At 32.5% G+C, this 25,749-nt stretch overlaps 1 protein-coding gene across 2 annotated transcripts in view; it reads right to left on the bottom strand.

Annotated features, from left to right (window-relative positions):
• Positions 1–13,587: 13,587 nt before the first annotated feature.
• The window catches only part of pb (homeobox proposcipedia), a 200,970-nt gene continuing 188,808 nt past the window's right edge, over positions 13,588–25,749 (bottom strand). For both annotated transcript variants that reach the window (XM_072522562.1, XM_072522563.1), the window contains 3 exons: positions 21,879–22,176; positions 18,058–18,378; positions 13,588–16,043 (listed from right to left, as the gene is read on the bottom strand). In XM_072522562.1, coding sequence (XP_072378663.1) covers positions 15,127–16,043; positions 18,058–18,378; positions 21,879–22,176 — 1,536 coding nt within the window. In that variant the 3' untranslated portion in view covers positions 13,588–15,126. The remainder of the gene's footprint in view (positions 16,044–18,057; positions 18,379–21,878; positions 22,177–25,749) is intronic.

The following is a 25,749-nucleotide window of genomic DNA, read 5'->3' as shown; positions in this document are numbered from 1 at the left end:
CAAGTTGTTAAAACAGTTAACAAAAATGGAAAGTACGCGTACAGTTTCAGAAAAGCGCCGACGTAAAGTATGTAAAAACTCTTAACTAGATCAGTCTGTCAAGCAGAAAATAAGAGACCACATTAATCTATTTGAAACTGTCGAAAGCCAGTACTATCGGAAAAATACATCTAAACGTTTTTTGGCTTCGACACTTAACATAGCCAAGATGTATGGTGTCTATCTTGAATATTGCGAAGAAAAGAATATTAAACCTGCGACTGAAAGTATGTATAGAATAATATTTAACACTGAATACAATTTAGCGTTTTTCATCCCTAAAAAAGATATGTGTGATATATGTAACAAATATACAGAAAGCACAATGGAAGAGAAAAATGAAATAGAAGAATATCAGTCACATATTAGAAACAAGGAGGTTGCTTGACAATTAAAAAATGCGGATTAAGAAGAAGCTAAGCCAAATAGTGAATTATGTGCAGCAGTTTTCGATTTGGAAGAAATCCTACCTGTACCAAAATGCAATATTGGCCTTACTTACTACTGAAATTGTCGACAATTACCGTATTTAATATGTCTAACGGCGAATGCTGCTGCTACATGTGGTATGAGTCCATCGTAAAAAGGGGATGCTCGGAGATAGGTAGTTGTTTAATTAATTTCATTAACTATAAAGTAGGCAATGGGACAAAACAGTTTTCTTCTACTCAGATAATTGCACTGGCCAAAATAGAAACAAATTCCTGTTTACTATGAACAGTTTCTTGGCAAAAAAGCTTAATATTGTCATCAGACATACGTTCTTGGAGAAAGGACACACGCAGACCGAAGGGGACTCAATGAACAGTGTAATAGAAAGAGCACCTAAGCATATTCCCATATTTTCCCCTGATCAGTGGTATACATTAGTGCGCACGGCCAAGAAAAACAGTCCTTATCAGGTAATCGAAATGGACAAAGAAAAACTTATGGATCTGAAAGCTCTAACTCAAGAAATCACTTTGAATTAGCATCGTGACGTAAATAATGAAAAAGAACATTTAAATAAGATACGCATTTTAGAGGCAAATAGCAAATTTCCATACAAAATTCTTTTTAAACATGATTATGATAAGCTTATGAAAAGATTACGATTGATTTATTACAAAAAGGTAGAAAGTCAATTAATATCGATATAAATAATGTCGAGCTGAAACCGTTATATAAAGATTTTCTTCCATTGGCTAAGAAAAAACATGAACATCTACAATTTTTATGTAACAAGAAAGTGAAACCCGCCCAGTACCATGATTTTTATTCTGATTTACCTAATTCAGTTTTACGTACAGATGATTACGAGTAATAATTCCCTTATATGTTAGGAATCCATACTTATTTCTTTTTTAATATTTTGTACCTTGTTTAGAAAAAAGTTACTTTTGCAACTAACAAATAGTATTATATCTAGATTAGTTAACTAATATTTTTTGTTCGTTTGTATCAATAATAAATTTATTTTTATTTTTATTTAGTTTATTTCATTTCTGGTTTTTAATTTCGTTTCTTAAGCTCACTATATACAAATCAGAAGTAGTCTAATTCGATTATCTTCCTGCTTGATTTAAACCTATATGGGCATAGCATTTTACCTATAATAACGAGCAAGGTATCCTTAGTCCATAAAATTGTGATTAACTGATTTTATCGGAAAAAACATAAGCGTAATCGAATATAGGCTTAAAAAGTTACATTATACCTAGTCACCTTGTTTTTTAAAATGTTTGTTTAGTTTTACAGTAAATCAGAAAAAATGATCTGTAAAATTTGCATTTTGTGACGTAGGATAGTTCTGCATTCGATAAGCGATATATCCTTTGATGTATGATTTTTAGAAATAACTTTAAAAAATGTGGCTCATTAAGCTGATGGTTCGGAAATCATTGCAGAAAGCGGATTATGTTTTCTTTGGCAGAGCAATAAACGCCGACTTTAGCCATGTTCTTGGTATTACTTCGCTTAAATATGTCATTAAATATTTGTGCGTTGAGTACCGTCTGTGTTAAATAACTTTATCGGTTCAGCATATGCATTTTCAGCCCAGAAGCTTTGCCATATTTTAGTTGTGATATTGCTTTTTCCACTTCATCTGATGTGATTGGTAAGTGACCATTACATTATGTAGAATGAAGGTTATTCGGACCTATTATCATCAGAGTTCTTAATATTTCATGATAATGTGAAGATGTTCGTCTGTTGATCTCGCAGTTTGCTAGCTGTGTTGGATTTCTGAAGACCAGCTGCTTGTTTAGCCTTTTTATGCATATTAAACGTATCGTGTTTTAGTTCTAACAACTCTAGCTCTTCACACTGTGTTTTTAACAAATTTTATTTGGCCTTTCGTATTTCGGTTTTTATTTGTATCGGAATATTTTTGTGCATTCTTTTGTTGTTCTTTGATTTTCTTCTTTCTTCCATGTATTGCAGTATATTGTTAATTATTCAACTGTTCATCTTCTCTTTCTTTTTTTATTAGATTTTCGTCATCAACATTATCTTGTTTCACAAGGTTTGATATATGGTCAGATAAAATCTGATATACGAACCCTGATATCTGATATAATTCAAATACTGTTCAAAATGCAGCAGTATAAATTTGCTGGATCTTCTGGATCTAGCCCTATCTATCTCAAAACCAAGCGTCAATTTATCACCAACTGTAATGCGTATTCTCACAGATCGCCTCTATTAAAGTAATCAACGAACAATATCCACGAGCAACTTAAAGTGATCTTCCATGAAGAGAAACCTGATTATTCCAAAATTAGATTTTAACAAAATATAAAAAGTCTACTATTACCATAATATACTGTATTCATGTTTAAATATAATTGTTTCCATAGCTAATATTAAAGTGTTGCTATAACAACTGTTTTGAGTAGATAAAGTATCACTTTAACCGCAAGGGTAGATAAAGTGACACTTTAACAGCAAGAGTAGATAAAACGTTTTAACTTATTTTTATTCAATATAATTTACAAATTCAAACACATTAAGGATTAAAAACAACTGAAATTTTACAATTAACATTATTAGAAATATCTATTTTTGGAGCATCACAACTTGTACTCGTTTACTTAAACACTTGATTCGAGGTACTGGATTGATTTTCTGGTCCGCCAAGTATACACTTGGATACAGCAATCTTATTGCTTATTGACTCTTCAACGTAAGATGACGATTTCCATCCAACTAAACGTTTAACTTTTACTAGATCAGCTCCAGAATTTGCGAACATAGTAGCTGAAGAACGACGGAAACAATACATTTCTGAATTTGCAAGTTTCAAAAAATCTGCAATCTTCTTGGGGATATTATATATAGTGTTAATCCCCACCGGTTGAGTAGTGAACTTTTGCTGTCGGTAATTTACAAAAAACTTACTGTGAGGTACGTTTTTGGGGCGCAAGGCAATATACTTTCTCACAATTTCCAAGTAATACAAAACGACCTTTCCTGCTTGATTTTAGTATCAGATAATAAAACGATTATCACCGATTTTCTGTCGTCCACGTTAAACACTTCTAACTTGTACAATTCATCGGACCTAGTCGCTTTATGCGCACCAAAAATAGCAATAACCTTCATCAACAAATAGACGTCATCAGGAGCTTCTGTCAGAACTTTAATAATGTCATCTGACTCCTGAATTTTGGAATTTTTAGCTTTGTATCCTCCACTAAGGTTTTTTAGTAAGGTGGTTAACTTGCTGAATTTAGAAATGAAACTTTCTGCTTCCAACGCTGTATTTTCTACATCTGATGGCAGGTTTTCCTTTTCTTGTGTTAATTATTTTCCGTCTATTTCGTATTTATTCACTTTGTACACAAAACGCAACAATATCCTCCGCCCAAAACCAAAACGTAACATTTGTTTGACATTTGTTGACAGAGTAATTCATATCCCTAGCAACGGAGCAACACAATTGCGATTTTTGTGCTAAAAATTACAATTTTCTTTGAAATTCTATTTTTTACCTGAACGTGAAGTCTTGCTATAGAAAAAAATGTTGTATTGCACACGACGATAAAATCGCATTATCTTCTCGAGCATAATAATTAGCGTCTCGACTGACGTCTCGAAGAAAGAGGTTCGTCTTCGAACCTCTGAAAAACGCTCTCGAAGATAAAGTACAATTTTATCGTCTTGTACAATAAATAACTATTATTGTGATGTTTACGTTATTTTTTTAAGCTGTTATATTTATTGTAAAGAAATTGTTCCAGTGTCAATAACGTCTATAGCTGAGACACAATAAATAATTAAAAATAAATAAAATAAATACAAAGTACTTTTAGATCGTAAAATATCATTCAACATTATTATTATCTAAAGCATTTATTTTAGCTTCTACCGATAAATACGGATCTGCACGTCGTGCATTGGAAAAGAAGACGGCATTCAGGAAAGGATGAGTCACTCTTGGAACACCGCCCTCGGAGGGGTAATACATCACTGTCAGACACCTTATATCGAATATTCAAAACGGGTCTATGATTTGCACTACATATATTTCTCATCAATTCAATCAAAAGTTTTGATGTTTCCAACTCAATCTAATTTTAATTTGTTAATGCGTTTGAAAATCATATGAAATATTTGATTATGTTTTAAAAACAATCTAGTAAACAAAATTTATTCTTTCTATTTTAAAATTTAAAATCTTAATTGAAATAAATATCTTAAAAACAAAGTGAGTTAGAAAAGTATAGATATGACTTGGTGACTACTTTAAATTAATATAATTTCAAGAAGAATGCTATAGAAGAAACAGAAAGGTTGACCAAAGAAAAGATGAAATACTACACAGCGTCTTCTTCTTTTTCTAATACGATTACCGCTGTTGGTCATTGTACATTATTGTACATTGTTAGGGGTCGTTCAAGTATTATGTACTGCAATTAGGGGGCGTGAGGTCTTTAAAATATCCTGGTGCATTACAGGAGCGGGAGGGAGTTCGAATATTTCGTTACGTAACATATTTTTTTACTTAATTAAAAAAAAACTATGTAAAAATCTCCCAAGTTAGCAATTCTTTTCGTTTACGTTAAAGGGAATTTTTCGTTGCTGTAGTCAGTGTTGTTAAATAGAATTCATACTGTAGTGTCATCAAAAGTTAAAAAAAAAACGTGAAAATTGGCAATTACGATGTTTCGGCGGAATATAGGAAAGCTAAAGAAATTTTTGAAAAAGCAGTAGAATCTAATTTGGTGTGGTATAGTACTCACTTCCGTAAATTGTAATATTTACCTAATTGTAAAAAGACCGATACATAATCCTTCAGCTTATCATGAAAGGTAAAATCAAGTGCTACAGAGGAATGGGAAGAAAGAACTTTACGTCATAGCTTAAGAACATTGGCGATTGGATAGGAAAACTGCAGTAGATCTGCTTCTTGTGGAACTCTCTGTGACAATTATTTCATCATCTGAATCATCTCGTTCCTCTGACCGAATTGGCATTGCTCGTTTTTGTCTATGGTCTTCTTTTTCTTCTGCTGCTGAATCATATTCATCTCGTCTTCTATTTTTCTTTTCCTTTCCCAATACTTTCTTGAAATACGCTGCTTGAAAAGTTTATCTCATTTTTTGTGATTAAAAGCTCGGTTTTGGATTTTCCTCTATTTATGACTTTTATAATTAAATACTGTTAGCAATTTTTTATCTCTTAAATTATTTATCATTTACCAGTCCATTTGCCATACCCACAAGTAAAACACATAAAACATATGGTATAAAACAAGGAAGAAATAAAAAATGTATATAAAGCTATAGTTGTATATTCTGAATTAAAATGCTAGAGTACCAATGCGTTACTAGAACTGTACAATATAATGTAGTACATAAACCAAATATTTACATGTTTTAACAATCTAATCTACGGTACTTTTCACAAAATTATACAATAATTGTTTATCTTCATATAGCCCTGTTTAGAAATTTGAAGTATCACTTGCTATAAAATTGTCTATGAACGTTATAAATTACTTAACTCTTTTGAAGGCAAACAGTACTTTTAATAGACCCAATAATTTAAGGTTAATACGTGAAAAAATTATCGCAAACCACAAATTTTAAATCTGTGAAACTTTGCAAATAAAATGCATTTACACTCATTATTATAAATATCGTTAATAAAAAAAGAAAAATATTAAAAAGAAGATTTAGTTTACAAGTATTAATAAGAATACCCAATAGAAAAAGTGGTACATATATAAAAGGACTTAGTACACTTTGTTTTAATTATTTTATTTTTATAATTTATAAGATTTTATTCCTTTTTTCACCTTTGTTGTTTTTAAATTAGATTTTTAAAGGGCAAGGGTTAAAATATCGTACCTTAAATCTTTCTGTTCTACCCACTAGGACACGCAAAAGACCAAAAGGAAAGATACACCTATAACTTTTTTCTGACCATTTATATAAAGAGATGAAAAATTTCATCTTTTTCATATGAAGAGATTTTCCTCAGTCGCTCCGATTTTCAGATCGGAGATCAGATTTTCCTTAGTCCTCAGCGCAGTCGAGATCTAGTTAGCGTTGGTTATAAAAGGTCGAATATTAGATTTTTGTAGAAATATCTCTGGAAGGTTGTTTACTATTAAAATAATATATTTAATATGCTTTAACCGAAAAGTGAAAAATACAGGAAAAATTTTAAAATACATCCAAGTTTTCCAACTTTTGTCCTGAATGTCACTGAAAGCGTCATATCTACGGCACAAACTGATACAAAGAGATTTGTTCGCAAATAAATGTGTACCAAAATTTGTTTGTTACATTATTAAAAACAATTTCTCGCACGTAGGAATAAAATTTGGCAAAAAATTTTTCATAAATTTTTCTGATCATTTCACGTTTCCATAAATATATTTAGCTCTTTTTTTGCTACTTTTGTGGCTATCCTGGATTTGCTAGCAAAAGATACTGTTGGTCTCACTTAATTCATACATCTGAATTTTTGTCTGTTTTGTTTTTTTTTTAATTATTTGTTCTATTTTATCGTGGTCTCCTTCATTATCATTTATAATAGCTACTAGATTTTTAAAACTTAGTATTTTTTGTATTCTCACTTTCCTTGTCAGTCCTTGCATCCTTTTATACTCAAAATATTCTCGTTTTTTTTTAATAAACCAACAATTTCTGTAAATTTTTGTGTTTCTTATTTCATTTCTAGACTGCTTTTTTCTGCCATTTTCAAGTCTTTTTAATGCTGTTTAGTTCTTAGCAGTTTATCGTCTTAACTGCTCTGGATACTGGTTGTGAATTAATGGTCAGATGAGACATTGTGAGATCTGGAGACAGGCCCGCGATTGTTGTCCTCTGCTCTATATGGTACAGGACAGCATGGCGCTAAAATTTGAGTTCTCATCCTCCTACTTGGTTTAATTTCCTGTCCGGGATGAGTAGATGGAACGATGGCACTAATCCGTCAAAGCCGACTCACCTGGTTCACGGATGGGTCCACAATAGACCAGCGAACAGGTGCCGTAGTATATGGGAGCAGAATCGGATTTGAATCTGGCCGGGCTCTCGGCTGCCATGCATCAATCTTTCAGGCCGAGATATTTGCGATCCTGGTTTGTGCTCAGGAGGTAACAGATAGAGCGTACTAAGGCAGGACTATCTCTATCTGCTCTGACAGTCAAGCAGCGCTAAGGACTTTGGAAGCGCTAAAGTCAGCTCTAAGCTGGTTCTTAAGTGCAAAAGAACCCTTGCTGATGTTGCGCGGACTAATAGGATTAACTGGTATGGGTACCTGAACACAAGCATAGAAGGGAACGAACGGGCTGACGCCCTAGCACGACAGTACTGGTAAGGGTAGTCTTAGAGAGCTACTTCTGCAGAGGTTCCAGGACTTCTGGGCCATCCAAAAGTCTTACAGCCTCACTTCTCTTTCTAGACCATAAAAGGGGCTCTCTGGTGGACAGTATGCTCACTGACCACTGTAGACTCAGGCGGCACCTTCATCTGCTTGGATTGGCGGATAGCCCACGGTGTCGTCTTTGTAATGAGGGGGAGGCAACCTCCTGTCTTCTTGCCCGGCACTGGTTTACCAGAGGTGGCAGATCCTGGGTTTGATTTTTACGTAACCGAGCCAAATGAGGGAGTTATCCTTAAAGAGACTTGTTCTGTGAGGATACAAGGTTACTAAATGACGTTCAGAACGACAGGAAGGGCTCAGACTTGAAGCTCCTGCTGATTGCTGTAGATATGGGAGCCTGAAATAGCCTGAGCCCCAGAAACGCCCAGAAGACTAGGTCTTTTTGGGCCTACTTCGTATGATAGGAGTGATACAATGGACCCGTCTTAGGATGTCTAAGTATACGAAGGGCTTATAATTGGGTCCTGCTCCGATCTACCATAACCATAACCATAACCAACTAGATTATCAGCAAAATCTAGAAGTACAATGAAATGATATATTCTAGAATAAATGCTTCCATTCATTTGTCTTTCATTTTCTATTATTATTTTTTCCAGTAGTAAATTAAGGATGTAGATACAGGGTCTGCTGATTATAATCCTGTGTTTACTAGAAAGCTATGTGTTTGCCAATTTTTCACCCCTACTTGACACTGTATACCTTTGAATATTATCCATAATAATTTTTTATTTATACCACAAAGTCTCTCAGTGCCTTAATCATCTCCGATATTTTTATTCTATAGTATGCTGTCATAAAATCTATTATAAAAATCACATTATTTGAAACTACTTGGTAGCTTTTTATATTTACCTTAGTATATATTATTTATCTTTTATTGATCTATTTATTTGAAACCCCTTTGGAAGGTTCGTAATATATTATCTATTTTTTCTTGCAGTCGTTTATTAATATTATCTTTTATCTAGTATCTTAAATATCACATCCAATAGAGCTTCTGTAATCGTTGCGTTTCTTATTCCCCTTTTAGCATAGGATCGATCACTGTTTTACAGGGTCTTGTATTTATTTTCTCTACCAAATTTCATTTTTAATTCTATTATCTCTTCTTGCACTTTTTTTCTCTGTATTTAAGCATTTTAACCCTTTGTTTTTTAGTTTTATTATCCCTTTTTTTATTTTCCCGTCCTTTGTAACCATCTATTAAGGCGTTTTTTCTATTTCCTTTTGCACTGTGCAATTCGTGAAAATAGAGTTTTTCCACCTACTTCCCTTTTATATTTCCTATTATATTCTTTCCTTCCCTTTATATAAATGTAGGTTTTGCCAGATATCTTCTAGTTAGATTCTTAATTTCCTTATAAGATTTATAAGGATTTTTATTTTTAAATTCGTTTTCGATATTTTGCACTTCTCTTCTTACAGTTGTATATTTATTTTTCATTGTCTTCACTTGCATTTATTATCATTTGTTATCTTTTCACCCTTCTTTGCTCTAATACCCTTTTACATTATTTATGAAATCAGCTTTCTTCTTATTTTGCTTCTCGTATACCAGTACTATAGCCTCATGTAGAATTCCATCTGCGCCCATCTTTGGTTTAAGTTTCCACAATGTTTGCTTCCTTTCTCGTACCCCCTGGTTTTCTTTTATAGCTATACTTTTTCTTTTTTTTTTGTTAAAAAAAAGGTAAATAGAAACAAATGATAATAAAATAAAAATTTATAAGGAACAAGGTAAGTCAAATAAATGAAAGAAAGTTATTGGAACTTACTAGAAAGCCAGAAAATAGATAGAGTTACGTGGCGATAAAGCGGATCGCTCTATTAGATAGAAAGTTGTGAAACAGCTGTTTATAAAAATAAAAATTACTTTAAAATCGTCTGTACACCGCATCAGCAACGAAGTATTTGCTAAAATCGCTTAAAATAATAGTATTATGAATAAAGCGAAGAAGATGCAAAGCAATTTGGAAAGTGGCGCCCAATATTGAGAAAATGATGAAAATTCGACTAAAATTTGTTTCCCTAATAAATATATTCTACCTTTCAAATGTAGTATGTATATTAAACCTAACACGTTAAATGCAGTACATTAAAATAAATACTTCAAATTTCTAAAATCGCTATTCAGTTACGTATGGTGTGCATTAAACCTAAGTTACTATTTTGTACAATTTCAGAAACAATAAAAATGATTGCATTGACGATTCTTCACAATTTTTCAAACTGAGAAGAACGTTTAAAAAACTACAATAAATTTTCGAGATTGTCCCTAATTTTCATATTGCGCTTTGTTTAAATATCCTTAAAAATAAAAAATGGAAACAATTTTTGGAACTGACTCAAATATGATTTGTTATAAACAAATTTTAGATAATGGGATACCTGTATCGTTTTTGGACACAAAATATAAAAATTCCAAACACTGTTTAAACTTTGTTTTTTTAATTATCTGCTCTAATATACAAAGTATCTCTTAATACATCTCAAATTTAAATGTGACTAAGTCATCATCATTATGACTACAGCTCTTCTTGGACCTTGGCCTGCTACAGGACGTCGTTTTATTGTTACTACTGTTTCGAGATTCTCTTTGAAGTCGTCAAGATATCTTAGCCTTAGGTTTACTTCATACTGGGTTTGGAACATAGATATACTGGTGGGATTTCCAGGGTTTCTTCTTAACATGTGGCCAGCCCATGTTATGCGGTTTATCTTTACTACTTTTACTACATGTAGGTCCATCTATAGTCTGTACAGTTCAAAGATATATATTGTTTATTCCACATATCATTTTTCTGCACTGTAGATTGTACCACATCTTTTATTTGGTATAACTTAGTAATATATTTTTTCACTTTAAAAAATCAATTAGTACACTAAGTGAAATCTTAGGCTTTTTATCTATATTGCCTGCCTTGGACTTACTGTGCATTATAGTTGAACATTACTCATGATTGTTGAATTAAATAGCTAAAGAGTCCTGTTCTCAGACCTAAGCCTGTATAAAGAAGGAAGGTTCTTGAATCAGGTTAGAACCTTAAGAAAAAAAATACTTATAGTACTGGAAAATTTCTTAATAATAGGAGGGATTTATCTATAACAACACAATTCAGAAAATAGGCAATGATAAAAAAAGATATCCTACACTTATCATTAATACATCTTTATTCAAAGGACTTCATGTAATTATACCTATTCTGACTTAAAAGGTATATTATTATTTATATTAACAAACACTAGCGTTCAAAACTACAAGTTCAAATAGGTTAGTGATGCGCAAAATATGACACTGAATTCTATTAGCGTCAACACTAGGAGGAAGTAGGGTTAGGACTAACTAAAGCGGGAAAAACGGTAATGCGTAGACTAGGGGTTGGGAAAAAGATTAAAAAAAAAAGATTACTTAGATAGCTAACATAAGAGCTGAATAATATTAAGGCTGATGTAATAAGGATTCAAGAGGTAAAAGGATTCAAGAGGTAAGAGGTAAAATTCAAGAGATAAAAGGATTCAAGAGGTAAGAGGTTATAGGATGGACTGGTTCAGGAATTATTAATAGAATATACTGCAATATGTAAAAAAGCAAAGCAATTAGTCCTTCAGAGCTTACATGAAAATTTAAACGATAACGGGTTAAGACTAATAAACTTGGCAAGCTAGATGGGTTCAAGAATTATCTAAAGAAAAGACTACAATATAAACTATAGCGGTCATTCCACACAAAAAAAGTTTGGCAGTTATTTTCTAGTCAGTAAAAAAGAAAAGGAATTAGCAACTTTAAATCCACAAAGAACAAGATTGTTACTTACGTCTTATAGGAAAATTCTGTAATTATAGTTTACTGAGTGTACTCACATCTACAGAGGAAAGGGAAAACGAAGAAAAAGATCAATTCTACGACTTCTTGGATAAGGAATATGATCAATGCTCACGTTTTCAAGTAAAAGTAATTGCTGGAGATCTTAATATAAAAATTGGCAAACAACATTTTTTCCAGAAAACTATAGGACGTCAGAGTTTACATGAAGAAGAAAAAGCATAGTAAATACATTAAGAGGATGGAAGTAGGAAAATATCAAGAATTACTCCAAATAAATAATTTACAGAATATCTAAGCATATGTGAGCCACAAAAGCATTTGCCGTGAAACACGGAATAGGACACATATATAAGAATAAAATAGGCAATTTTTATTAGATGAAGAAGAAATAAAAAAAGGTTTTTAAAATAAAAAGATTTAAACGATTTTAAAAGTTAACTTTAAATATTGTATAAATAATTAGTGAAGAGTATACAGACACCGTTTTTTCGAAAAAACTAGTTATGTCGCAACCATATCCTTAAAATAACATTGATTCCTTAGTTCTGAATGAGACTTCAGAATAACACTTCTGGACCAACAAATTCTATAAATAGCCTTGTCAATGAACAGAAATATTGCCAAAGTGTGAAGTGCGTACAATCATTTTTTTGTTACTGAAAGTCTTTTCGTGTTCTGCTATACGTTTTTAAAAGTTCTACCAGTTTGACTGATGTCAGTTCCTGAGCAGTCGCCACGTTTGTATACACCACATAAATGCCTTCTCTTTTAGGTATTGTTGTTCTTAAAATTTTTGCTTAAGGTATTGTTCGTTCTTAACGCTGGTGTTAGTCCTTTTTTGTATGTGTTTGGCTATTTTTGTCTATATCTTGCCTGTATATGTAATTGAGAAGAAGATACTGTGTTTTTTTCTGGTGGTGAAAATATAATTGCAGGTCTTTGTGTGTAGTTTTTGTTTTAAAATTTTGTTTATTATTTGTACATTTTACCCAAGAAAAACAGTTCTCTCCTCAACTTATTTAGTTGAAGACTATAAAGTGTAAACACATACCAAAAATAAATCACTTGAGAAAGGCACTCTGCCAAAACAACTGTAGCGATAATAAATTTTAATAAATTTTGTGGAAGTGTTAGAAACAGAATAGTTTTCAATGTTTTATTGTTAAATGTGTCCTTTTTTTACTTATTTGTCTCAAATCCAAATGAAAAATCAGTTTTAACAGAAAACAAATATAAAATGTTATATAAAAAAAATTCCAACCGATTATAAATTAGAAATATCGATTGGTTAAGCCAGGAATAACTTAATCATATTTGAGTTAGAATTTGAGCTTATTAATAATTCCGTGTTAAATTTATTATTTTTGTTAGCGACACCGCATAACAAGAAATAAATATAGGGTAAGAAGTTCTGCAATAAGTTATTTTCTTACCATTACCGTATGTTATTAGAACTACTAACCCTTTCGAGTCTGAAGGGACGTATGTATCCCAGTCATGAAATCATCAAGTCTGTTGGACTAAATCTAAACCATTTTACATGAATTTTTATCGTAACCGACTTTTTAAGAACTTAATAACCATTTTAAAAAAATAATTTGGAAGGTGTAAGAGGTAACATTACGAAACGTTTTCGCGCTGAATTTTCCCGTGATGGTAATTTGCGGAATGTGTTTATGTAGTTTTGTTGACGAATACCACAGGGAAAGTTGTGCGCTGTTACTGTTGTTGCGAATTTGTTTTTGTGAGTGGAGCTACCCACAAAAAAGTTAAAAATATTCAATAAAACTAGTATTTTTTTTTGTGGGTGAAATATGTCCAAACAGACATTTATGGTGAGTTATATATGTCCCAATGGTCTTGTTTTGTTCTAGATGAGTAGAAAGATATTGACGCAGAAAGAGCTAGAGGAGGAGACAGTAGCCATTTTTGCCAGCGATACAGAATTAGTCAAGAAGTAGAACGAGAGCGTCACAAAATAGATTCAGGTTTCGAGGGCAATAAAATGGATGAAGAAAATCAGATGATAAGTGAGGAAAGTGAAAAAGAAAGCAGTAGTAACGAAAATGATGAAGAAAGCGAAGGTACGTAGCAACCAAGTATTTGGTTTCATAACGATGGAACTTTTTCATCACGTTACTTTGGAGCAATGAAAAGGTTGCAATGGTGCAAGGTTCCAAGCAGTTGCTTTGGAGATAAGCAAGTAGAAGTGAAACGAAAAATGAACAATGGCTCTAAAATCAATGTGCGATGTCCTGAATTTCTCGACATGTACAATAAGAAAATGCAGCGTGAACCTGGATTATATTTTGGGCTTGTATGACTTTATTCAGAAGTCTCCCAAATTGTGGAAAACAGTATTTTTTCATTTTCTGACCATGGTTTTTAAAAATTTCTATGTACTACACCATGATCTAAAAGGGAAAGAAAAAACACAATTTTAGCCTTTTCTAATTAGTGTAGCTGAGGAACTTATTTCATTGGAAAGAAGCTATGCTGCTGTTAAAAGAAAACCTAGACTTCACTTGGACGTCCTCCAGCAAAGAAACAAAAAAAATGCTCAACCTGGGAGATCATTTACCTATCGAAGGAAAGACCTTTAGAAGATGTCAACGATGTTTTTCTTAGAAAAAATAATAACGAACCACCACACTATGTCAGATCTGCAATGTATCATTTTCATTAAATACTGATCTTAGTTTTAGTCCTTTTGTTGTCAAAATATGAGATTTTATTTGTATTTTCGATTTTTCTTTACTGCAATAAAGTAACAATTTGGTGTTTGATGGGTTATCATAGTCCCACCTATATGTACCAACACAGTCTGACTGAGACATATATGTCCTGGACAAAATGGCGGATCTCAAAGATAAAATTAATCTTAATCACTTTTATTTTTGCATAATTATCTGTTTTAAACAAAAAAGTTCTAAATTCCATACCGATCCTGAAAAAAAAAATCCGACTCGAAAGGGTTAAAGACGGGAACATGAAAGGAAAATTTCATAGACATGAAAAAAATTAATTTTGGTGAAAAACTCTCGTAACTATGATGGTTACCATGATTATAAAACGAATAGGCACTACAATAAACGAATAATAACTTAAGTGATCGTGGGATTTCCTGCCTTGGAACTATAAATAACTTTGGGACATAACTTTTGTTTATTTAAAAAATTACTTTAATTATCTTCAGACCAACTACTTATTACTATTTTACTAATTTTCTGTTATACTTTGCTGTCTTCTAAACAAAACTATTAAATATAAACGGAATTACTTAAGAAATAAACAACGAAAACTTTAAGTAAAACCAATAAACTTTAACAATAATCAAAAATATTAACAGCTAACTGTACATTTTTTAATTGCACTGATCAGATTTGATAATATTCGGGAGTATAATCGTTCGCTAAGTTACTTAAAAAATTAAAATCCGAAGAACTATTACTACTTTCACCGGGAACTGGAACTTGAGTTTGGGATTCTCCTGCATAAAATTGATGAAAATTATTATAATTCTCATTGTTTTCTGTCGGAACACTTGCAGGTGGCGTCATGATTGCAGCAGTACCATTATTAGTACCAGGAAAGACTTCAGTACCCATACCATAAGCGGGGTCAGTTCCGCCTCCTGTAGCAGGTGGCATATGGTTTGAAGTGTAATTGTTCTCGTAATATCCTACTTTGCCTTGGTACTCAGCTGGGTTTTGCGTCTTCGGAATAACGGCTTCTGTTGGGTAGTAGTTAGCAGTATGGTCATGGTTTAGTTGGACAGAGCTCTGCATTTGGACTGCGTCATTACCTTCATTATTGTAGCCATAACCGTAATGATTGTAGCCAGAATGTTCACCGTAGCCTTGATTATAGTTGTTTTGTCCCATGGTATACTTTTCTACATTAGATTGATTATTATAATAGTACTGCTGTTGGCTAGCATATCCAGAGTAGGCTTGCCTTCTGTTATTATATTTAACATGTCCCATAGTCCCAGTATGATTCTGCCCTCGATGATATGAATGTGCGTCATTCATTCCTCCGTGTTCTTGGTTGTACATATCTGCTGAATACATTTGCGACATCTGGTAGTGTTTAGATCTGTTGTCCGTCCGATAGTCGTGCTGACTGTTGTTCATATTGTACTGATTAGGAAAGTGTGTACTAGATACACCTCTGGAGGCGAATGGTGGAATGGCGTTAGGAATATTCTGGATTGTTACAGTAGCAGAAGCTATCGCTGTTGCAGTAGTAGGGGATGATCGTGGAATTTGCTGGTACACCATATTAGGTAAACCTAAAAAGTAAAAAAGTTTAGTAAACGTTCTGTTTCGTATTGCATTCAATATTTATTACATCAAAATCATTGCAGAATTGTAATATAATCATGTAACAAAAAATATGGAAATAAAACTACGAAGAACGTTGTAACATCTGTGGCTAGTTCCTTACCTAGAACAGGTATCTTTGTGCAATGAGATTAAGAAATCATAAAAAACCAATCTGACCCTGCCCTTTAATGTAATTAAAGGCGATTCTTAAGGCGTATGGGCAAGGGCACTCATTATAGAGGGTATTAAGTGAAAGATAAATAGATTCGTATGGTAGAGCCCCGATGAGTATAAAGTAAGGTGCTATGAGGACGATTTAAGACTCAATGGAGGCCTCCAGCTTCCTCAAAGTGTCTTCATTTCTTTTTTATAGGAAAAAATATTCATAAAAATTAACTGAATTGATAAACTTTATATCCAAGGGTAGTTTGTATATAGGACTCTGGTCGTTGTAACAGGTTTTGTTTGTTAGGAATAGGTAGGTGGAGCTTTGCATATGAGACTTTTAAAAGAGAAGGTAAGAATGTTTCCTTGGCAATTAGGATATTTGGCAATATTTGTCGTGGGACAAAAAAAATATTTGTATTGTAGTCTGTAATTGGGACAGAGAATGACATTTCTAGGGCCATCTCTGTTAGAATGGCAGCTTTATTAATATCTCGAGTACTTCAGATGAATAAGGACCGCATTGTGTGATTTAGAAATTTTGGATCGCAGTCTTTGTCCGTCTATTATAGCGCAGTTAAATATTGCCTTTGAGTTTGTGAAGAAGTTCCTCGGGATATTGCTAGAGCAGACTATTATACGGGCGACTTTGTGAATGGAAATTCAAATTGGGTGAGGCTCTTTTCTGTTTCTTTTTAAGACAGATCTTTGTTTACACCGGTAATGATCAGGTGATGATATTTCTGAACGGTTTTGTGGGTAGAAATATGATTTCAGGTGCTAATACGGGAGTTTCTTGGTGCTAGGGAGACTGCTAGGTTCTGTCGCTTACTCTTTTACGAGTTTTTGTCTTTTTGTGGTTGTGGACATCGATTAAGCGATGTGTATTGAAGTTTATCACGTGGAAAAGCATTAAGGTATTCGATGTTTGTTGATAGAAAATTGTTGGCTTTGATTATTTGGTACAATTGATTTTGTTGTTAAATAATCGGTGGTATGCTCGATTCTATATTTGTATAGATTATGTTGAGTAGGATAGAATGGGAATTGAAAGAATGTTGAAAAGTAAGAGGTTGGTTGATCGTGTAGGGTAATTGGGTACTGTGAGTGAAGGAGGTTGTTAGTTGTGAAAATTTAACGGAATTTGTACCCTCTCCATACATTCGTAAGAATTAGTTTGTATATATTTTTGTAGAAAGCTAAGTACTTTGAAGTGGGTTGTATTTTTGTATAGGTATATATATATATATATATATATATATATATATATATATATATATATATAATATACAAAAGCTGCAGATTCAGAACGAATTAGTGAACTATTGAATGTGAAAGAGGTACTATATCACAAACAATGAAATAGAAAAACGAAATTTATTCTCGTATGGATGTACGAAGGACGGACAACACAAAAATACAGTGAAGAACTTGTAAACCAAATAAAAGTAGGGAAAGAGGATGTCCTAGATTACAACAGAAAGTAGAAATAAAGAAATAAAAACAGTAAGAACCTTTTATTTGTAGGATATTTGTAGCTGGTGAGCACCAATCTCTACAAATAAATGAAAATAAATAAAAAATTATTAACATAATACATATTTGGAATGAGTTTTTTAAGAAATATTAAAGAAGGTTACAATATTGAATGACATTTATCTGGAAAAGCATATCAAACCAAAAAAGATTCTCTCTTTAAATTATAACAGAACAGACGAAGAAGAAACCGTTAAATTTAATATTGTTACAAATAATTTAAGTTTAAAGAAATATAAAAGGTTAAAATATTATTTAAGTTGGATTAGTAAGTCTTACTTAGAGGTCCACTTGGTATTCCCGGCGTACCCGATGAACTCTTCGGCGACGATTTCGTAGAAATGTTCTCATTCAGGACGATACCAATGTCTTTACTATGACTAGGGCTTGGGGAAATTTTTCTTACTCCTACTTTTCTATCACATGAAATGGGCGAGTTTCTTCGTCCTTCGATTTTCACCACTACGTTGTTTGGTACTGCAGAGGAGTTCTTTTTGGATATCCTCGGAGAAGTTTGTGGTCCGCTACCTTCGTTCGATCTCGAATCTTCTTCGTTCATCAGTTTGTCGAAACTGCCTGCACTGCCGATGCTGCTAGCACCTAAAACATTATTGTTAATACAATTATTGAGCAATTACACTGGTCTGCAACCAAGTCCTCCTTCTACAAATTTTATTATAATTAATATGAGGATTTCGGTCGATTTTTTGTATCACGTCTAAATTTTCTGTTATTTTTTTTAATATTTAAAATTTATGATTTTTTGAATTTGTTTTTTGGGTTAACACTGTAAGTGGTTTATATACCTACAAAATGAGTTTTAGCGAGTAGTAAAATAAAGATAAATAAAGTCGTATGTGATTTTTGTAGTAGTACATACACCCATGCGGCTGTATAGTATTTGACAGCAGCTATTTAAAAACTTTTCTGATAATGGGTTACATTTTGTATCGAATATTTTGGTTTTGCACAAAGTTCATACTCTTTTAATTTTATTTAAAGTATTTTATGCGTATTTTGGGTATTTAGCTAAGAGCTGAGCCAATAAATAGATAATAGAAATATCAAAATTATTCTAAAAAACTTATTTTATTTTTGTTTATAAAATGCCGCAAACTTATTCTACAGACTGCTTTTATTATATTTGTGGTGAATTTCCGCCGAAAAAAAAAGAAATGTAATAAAAGATCTCGTCAAAGAAGATCAGAGTGTTAAGAGTTTTATTTTCTATCAATAAAAGGAATAAAATTTGGCTGCCAAAATTATTCTGTGTCAGCTGCTCAAGAAAATTAAGAAAGAGGTTGGCTTAAAGGAAGTCAAAAATCTATGCGGTTTGCAATGCTAATGATTTGGAGTAAACCTCTGAATTATAAAAAAATATATCTGAACATCGTATCTGCAAAAAGATCACCTTTAAAAAATAACGAGAATATGGATTATTAAAATATTTCTGGTCTACACACTCAATCGAGTTTCCTTCTTGAATATACTTTCTCATCCTCGTATACTTTATCTGGATCTGCAAGTATGTCAAAAGAACCTTATTTTCTCAAGCAATCTGATTTAAATGATTTTATTTAAGATTTATGGCTATTAAAATCTAAGGCTCAATTACTTGGATCAATATTAAAACAGTGTAATATGTTAGATAAGAATACGATAATCTTGTATTTTCGCACAATGCAAGAATTTTACTTTTCCAAAGAGAATGACTTAGTGTATTGTAATAATGCTTCATGGTTTCTTCAAGAGTTGATTTTGCCACAAAAATTTTAAGAATTTCGACTTTTTTATATGCTTTTGAAAGGTTTGAAAGCCGTTTTACACCACAATGGTAATAAATACCCTTCAATCTCCATCGCTCATGCAACAAACAAAAGTAAATTAGACAAATTTGGAGGTATTACTCGAGAAAATGAAATATTCTTAATACCTATGGATCTGAAAATCGTATCTATACTTACTGGATTACAGGGCGATATACTAAGCTGTTTATTGTTGTGAGTAGGACAGTCGTGAAGGAAAAAAACATTACAAAGAGAAACATAGTTACCACCTGGAATAAAAATGTATCTGTGCCATTAGACAAAATTTTCCTGCTACCACTTCATATGCTTCATAAGCTGGGACTCATGAAAAATTTCGTGAAAGCTATGAACAAAAATCATAAAGGCTTTTAGTATCTTATTTATAAATTACCCTGTATTAATGACGCGAAGTTGAAAGAAGAAACTGTTGTTGTTCCACAAATACGAGATATTGTGACATACATAGCTTTTAATTTAATATTAAACAGAGCTAAAAACAAGCTCCGGTAACTCTAATAGAATTACCGAGAAATTATTCAAGAACTTATTTATGTCTTAGGATGCGATATGTGGATGAAAATTTATCTTTTAGATTCGTACTTGGGTTTTTTATTTGAATATCTTGGTACCGTATAAGATGAGCATGGGAAAGAACACTTTATATATTGTCACCAGCATATATTGCACGTTGAAAGACGCTTTAAAGGAAAATGGTCAGCAACACTGCTCACCGACTTCTGTTGATGTATTTGCCAAGAAACTCCAATTGAAACAATGAAACAGACGAAAACTACAAAATAACTCTGATTTTATCATCCTAATGAGATTAAGTAGAATAGCAGACGCTATTAAACACAATTTGTGATACTGGGGAATAGTTTGTTTTAACAATAAACACAAATAAAACAAAAACCATGGTTATCACTAAGAGAGGCAAAGTAATAAAAAATAAGATATTGAACAAGTGGACAAAATAAAGTACTTAGAAATTTAAATTACTGATGAATTTATTCCGAAATTTGATCAAGAATAGAGCAATCACAAGCAGCTATTTTGAAGATGAGGAAATTTCTGAGTAACCAAAGTCTTAATCTGCAAATCTAATATCCTATGGTAAAATGTTAAATCTACCATATTCTCCTTTTTGGTGTAGAAGATTGGAATGGTAATATAGGCTTGATGAAAAAGCAGAAATGTTTTGAGATGTGGCTTACAAACAAAATGGTGTTGCATAGAATGGAAAGAGACAAAGAACTTTTGACCACCATTAAAAGAAGAAAGACAGCATATTTTGAGACAAGTACCTACTTAAAAATGGAAAGTACGAGTTGTTGCAGTTGATTATGAAGAGCAAAATCGAAGGAAAAAGGCGTCCTGGTGGACGAAAACTATCCTGACTGAAAAACATTTGCAACTGGACCAAGTATAAACACACAGACGCTTTTAACAAAAGCAGAAGATAGAGACAAATTTGGAATGGTTATAGTCAAAACAACATTAGTGTAGTCGGCACTAGAAGAAAAAGAATGAGATTTAATGAAATTTTTATGACCTGTACCTAAAAAGTAGTAGTTTTTACTGTTAAACTTAACAATAGTATTTTTTTACAGTTTTTATTACTCGAACAATATCGTTTTTTGATTAAATTATACGAAAAGCCTATGTGCTATTTATTCAAATGGTAAATTTGCTTTTAAAGCACCAATAATAACGTTATAATGCATAAAAACAATAAGGAGAACATTTGTTTTGCAGACCAGTGTTATTTTTAGACCTTACTACCTATATTGCTATGAAAACAAAAACATCATAGTTATTCTCTTAAATCTCCACTCCAATCTAATCACAAAATAAAAGAAAATTATTTGACGAACGACAACACCAAAAGAAACACAGGGATAAAATGTTATACTGGACTTCAATTACAAAAGGCAGATAAAATAACGAAGTATAAAATAATAGAAAAGGAAGCTAATCCAAAAGATCGATCACAGATTCATACAATTTTTTATTTTCTATAGATATGCTGGATATAAAGGTGGAAGAAGCAGAAATATTTAAACTAAAGATTATGAGGATTGATTTGTGTCTTAAGCTTTCGAAAAAAGTGTATTCAAAATCACATTATTGACCACATTAATTATATTTATCAGTTAAAAATATGTTAAAGATAGCAAGAGTGTGCTAATTTAATTCTGATAGTTGTAGTAATCGATCTTCGTAGAAGAATAAATATTTCAAGACTTTAAACATATACTATGAGACTTTTAACCTAAAAGTAATTGCACTTACCATTACTGTTGTTATTAAAATTGGTATTATTGTTTGTAGCACTGGGTGTGTTGTTATTGTTGCCTCTAGTAGATGAAACGTCTGACATTTCTTCATGGGAATTACACAAACCAGCTGAAGGCATCTCGCAACCTTGACAGCTCTTTTTAGACATTTCGTCTTCGAGAAATTTGTCAGAAAGTTTAGCGCTTTTGCCACCCTCGCTGGTCACCGAGTCTTTGTCGTCGCCGTCTTCTCCTTGTTTACCTAACGTTTGTCGTTTGTGTTTCATTCGTCTATTTTGGAACCATACTTTCACCTGGGATTATAAAAAAAAATTAATTTTGGTTTTTTCATTCTCAAATTTTAAATTTCATTTAAAAGATGATAAAATAAAAACTCAATCCCAAAAGTATAGGGCCGTAAAAATATATCCCGGCAAAACAATTTGCGGTTCTGTTTTACATTTCTGTTTCCGAAGCTGTAATATAACTAATACGATTTTTTTTTAATTTAGCTGTTACTAGTAAAATAATTAATAAACTTTCTTCTTGAAATATAATGAAATAAAAACAATTCTTACTCAGTCGAGAATACCTACCAAGAGATAATAAATATAATAAACAATAAATCAATAAAGCAGCTAAAGAAGCACTCAGTACGATCCCAAAGAACAAACAGCATACTCCATTGTGCTAAACAAATGAAATCAAGAATGCTTAACACAACAAGAAGCAAACACATCAAAGCTGACTGTAAAAAGACGATTAAACAGAGAAGAAAAAAATCTAGCAACTAAAGCAAAAAATACCTCCTTGGAAAGTAAATGCGAAGAGCTCAACAAATATGTAGGGTCAACAATATCAAGAGAAGCATGGAAAACCAACAAAAACCTTAGAACAAACAGAAAAGAAACGAATATAATAAATTTATCCAATTTTCAATTGGATCATAAACAAGAAAACCAGCAGTAAGATAGTAGCAACAGAGATGGAATGCCTGCGAAGATGCTGCAGAGTAACAAGAATGGATAGGAGAAGTAATGACGAAATAAAGCAAAGAACATCAATAGAAACAGACATACTAACATATATAGAACAAAAAGACTAAAGTGGTATGGACATGTAAGAAGAACTAGCGACAGCAGATGGATAAAGAAAATAACCGAATGGAGCCCCATAGGAAGGAGGAAAAGAGGACGACCCCGAAAATCCTGGAGGAACGAAGTAGACGACGCCATGAGTAAGAGAGGACTAAACGATGGAGAATGGAACAACAGAAAGAGATGGAAACGGTTGAGCGAGGGAAGGCAGTGAATACTGTAGAATCCCTAAATATATATATATAAATTTATTATAAGAAAGTTCTTTGATGGAACATTACTCACAACTTCTGATTGAAACAAGTTCCTGATTTGTGTGAAGCTGAATATGATAAAGACTATGAAATAACAGAAAGTCAAAGATGCAATTACAACACTAAAAACTCGAAAAGTATGAAAACCACAAGTTATTTCGAACAAATTACTAAAACGCATCCCGCGAGTATTGCGAGATTTACTAGCATATGTTTTCTCTACTTAGAGTTGTACAAGTATATCTCCCTAATTAATGGTACCAAGACCGTATGCTCCTATGTTGTCTCTTTCAGCACCACGACCAATATTGGCGTCACTCAAGTCACCCATGATCATCGTTATCTCACCTTTTTTTGTCAGTCTCATTATTTCATCTAAGTCGTCATAAAATTTTTCGATTTGTTGCTCTGACTTGTCAATCATTGGAGCATTGTTACTCCATCATTTAGAAGGATGAAGTCTGAATCTCACTGATCTTCTATGACGCTTCCTCCTGAATAAAAGATATATCAATCTTTTGTTTTTTTAGTTTTTTGTTTTCCCGAACCAGTTCATCTCACCTCACTCATCCGCAAGATTATTCTTCGTTGCCAGTTTCCCTGACATGAATAAGCTACGTATGTTTCAGATGGCAATGCGTACTATTAGGTCATATACTTGAATTCTTTGTCCACTTCCTTGGATTTCAATAGTAGTTGTCGGGGTTATTCCTCGCACCCTCTCCCTATTCAAGGATTGCCCCGATCAGCAAAATTTTGGGCTGCCCAGGAGTAGTATTGGGGCTACAGAATCCACATAAACTTTTAGATTGCCGAGTTAATTCTTCTTCTTCTTCTTTAAGTTCCATCTTTTATAGTAGGTTGAAAATCATCAGGGCCATGCGGACCCTGTTAACTGCGGCTTTAAATAATTCTGCACTACAGCATTCAAACCATTCCCTGAAGTTCTTTAGCTACGATATTTTTCGCCTTTTTACATTTTACTTTCACCAAATTTTGCCTCGCATAATACATTGCAATAATAAGTATTTTTGCTCTATCATCTTATGTCCTAAGTACTCAAGTTTTCTTCTTTTGATAGTCAATATTATTTCAGCTTTATTTTTTTTTTCTTCTAGAAATTTTTGCGTCAATTCTGACATTCTTTAAGTCCATGATATTTGTAGGATTTTTTTGTAACACCAAAATTAAAAGTCGGACATTGTATACAGTTGCACTTGTTTTAATATCCATGCTTTCAAGCCATGAAGAAAAATAGTAAATACGTAACACCGAAGCATCCTTAGCCGTAATCCTAATCTTATATCCCGATAAGAAAAAAACTTTTTAAAACGAATGATGCACGTGCTATTTCAATAAGTGTCTTAAGTTCTTTGGCTTAGTCTACATTTGATGTTATTCATGTTCAAAGTATTTGTAGGTATTCACTTTCCTAATTACAGTATCTTTAACAATTAATTGGATATTTACATCTGCAAATGTAGTCATGGCAGTATTTATCAAGGCGTTGCATTACATTTCGTAAATCATTATTGTTATCCGTCATTATTACTGTATCGTCTACAAAATACAAGTTATTCAAAACTTTTCTATTGATAGATATACTTATTATTGAATCTGAGAGCGCTTCTTTAAATACAGCTTTACTCTAGACATTGAAGAGTAGTGGTAATAGCACGTAACCCTATCGGACTCCTCTGTGTATTTTGATATTTCGGATGTTCTGGTTTTCAACTCTTACCTAGACAGTTTGATTCCAATATAGTTTAGATATAATTTTTATATCACGACTGTCAATATTTTTGCTTTTTAATTTATTTACAAGCTTTTTATATTGAACCTTATCAAATGCCTTTTCAAAATCTACAAAACATAAGTACATGTCCTAATTCAAGTACATGTATCTCTCGGCCAGCACATTCAAGCCGAACAAAGCATATATTGTATCAATACCATTTTTAAATCCATATTGTGTGTCAGTAACTTCATATTCAAGAGTTTTAACAATTTGTAAAGTTATTGTTCTGTGACCTGAGCAGGATGTTGCACTTGACTTATTGGGTATTGCCATAAAGGTTGATTGCAGCCATTGTCTGGTGATTGTGGCTGTCTGATATATAAGATTAAACAATCATCTGTTCCAATAGCTTTACCCCCTTTTGTGTTTTTGATGGCATATATGACTTCTTCCAGTAATATTGGTAATCCAGTATCCTCTATGGTTTCTAACGACAGTTCTTTTCTTTTATCATTAAATAGCTTATGAATGTAATTAGCTCAGTGATATAATCTTTCCTTCACATCAGTAATCATATCTTCTTTATCATTTTTAAGGACATTCGTTCGTGTCCTTTTTCTGGAACCTGTCATTTCTTTAATTCTTCTTGTGTATATTAAAGCTTTTATACTTTATATTTAGATCTTCTATTTCCTTGCATCTATCGGAGAGCCAATTTTCTTTTGAATATTAAGTTTTTTCTGACGGTTAATTAAACACGTTTATCGTGGTTTACGTAGTAAAGTTTGTTAAATCTTA

The sequence above is a fragment of the Diabrotica undecimpunctata genome, chromosome 2 (genome assembly GCF_040954645.1).
Source record: "Diabrotica undecimpunctata isolate CICGRU chromosome 2, icDiaUnde3, whole genome shotgun sequence".
Classification (NCBI taxonomy): domain Eukaryota; kingdom Metazoa; phylum Arthropoda; class Insecta; order Coleoptera; family Chrysomelidae; genus Diabrotica; species Diabrotica undecimpunctata.
This window is presented reverse-complemented; position numbering and strand designations above follow the sequence as displayed.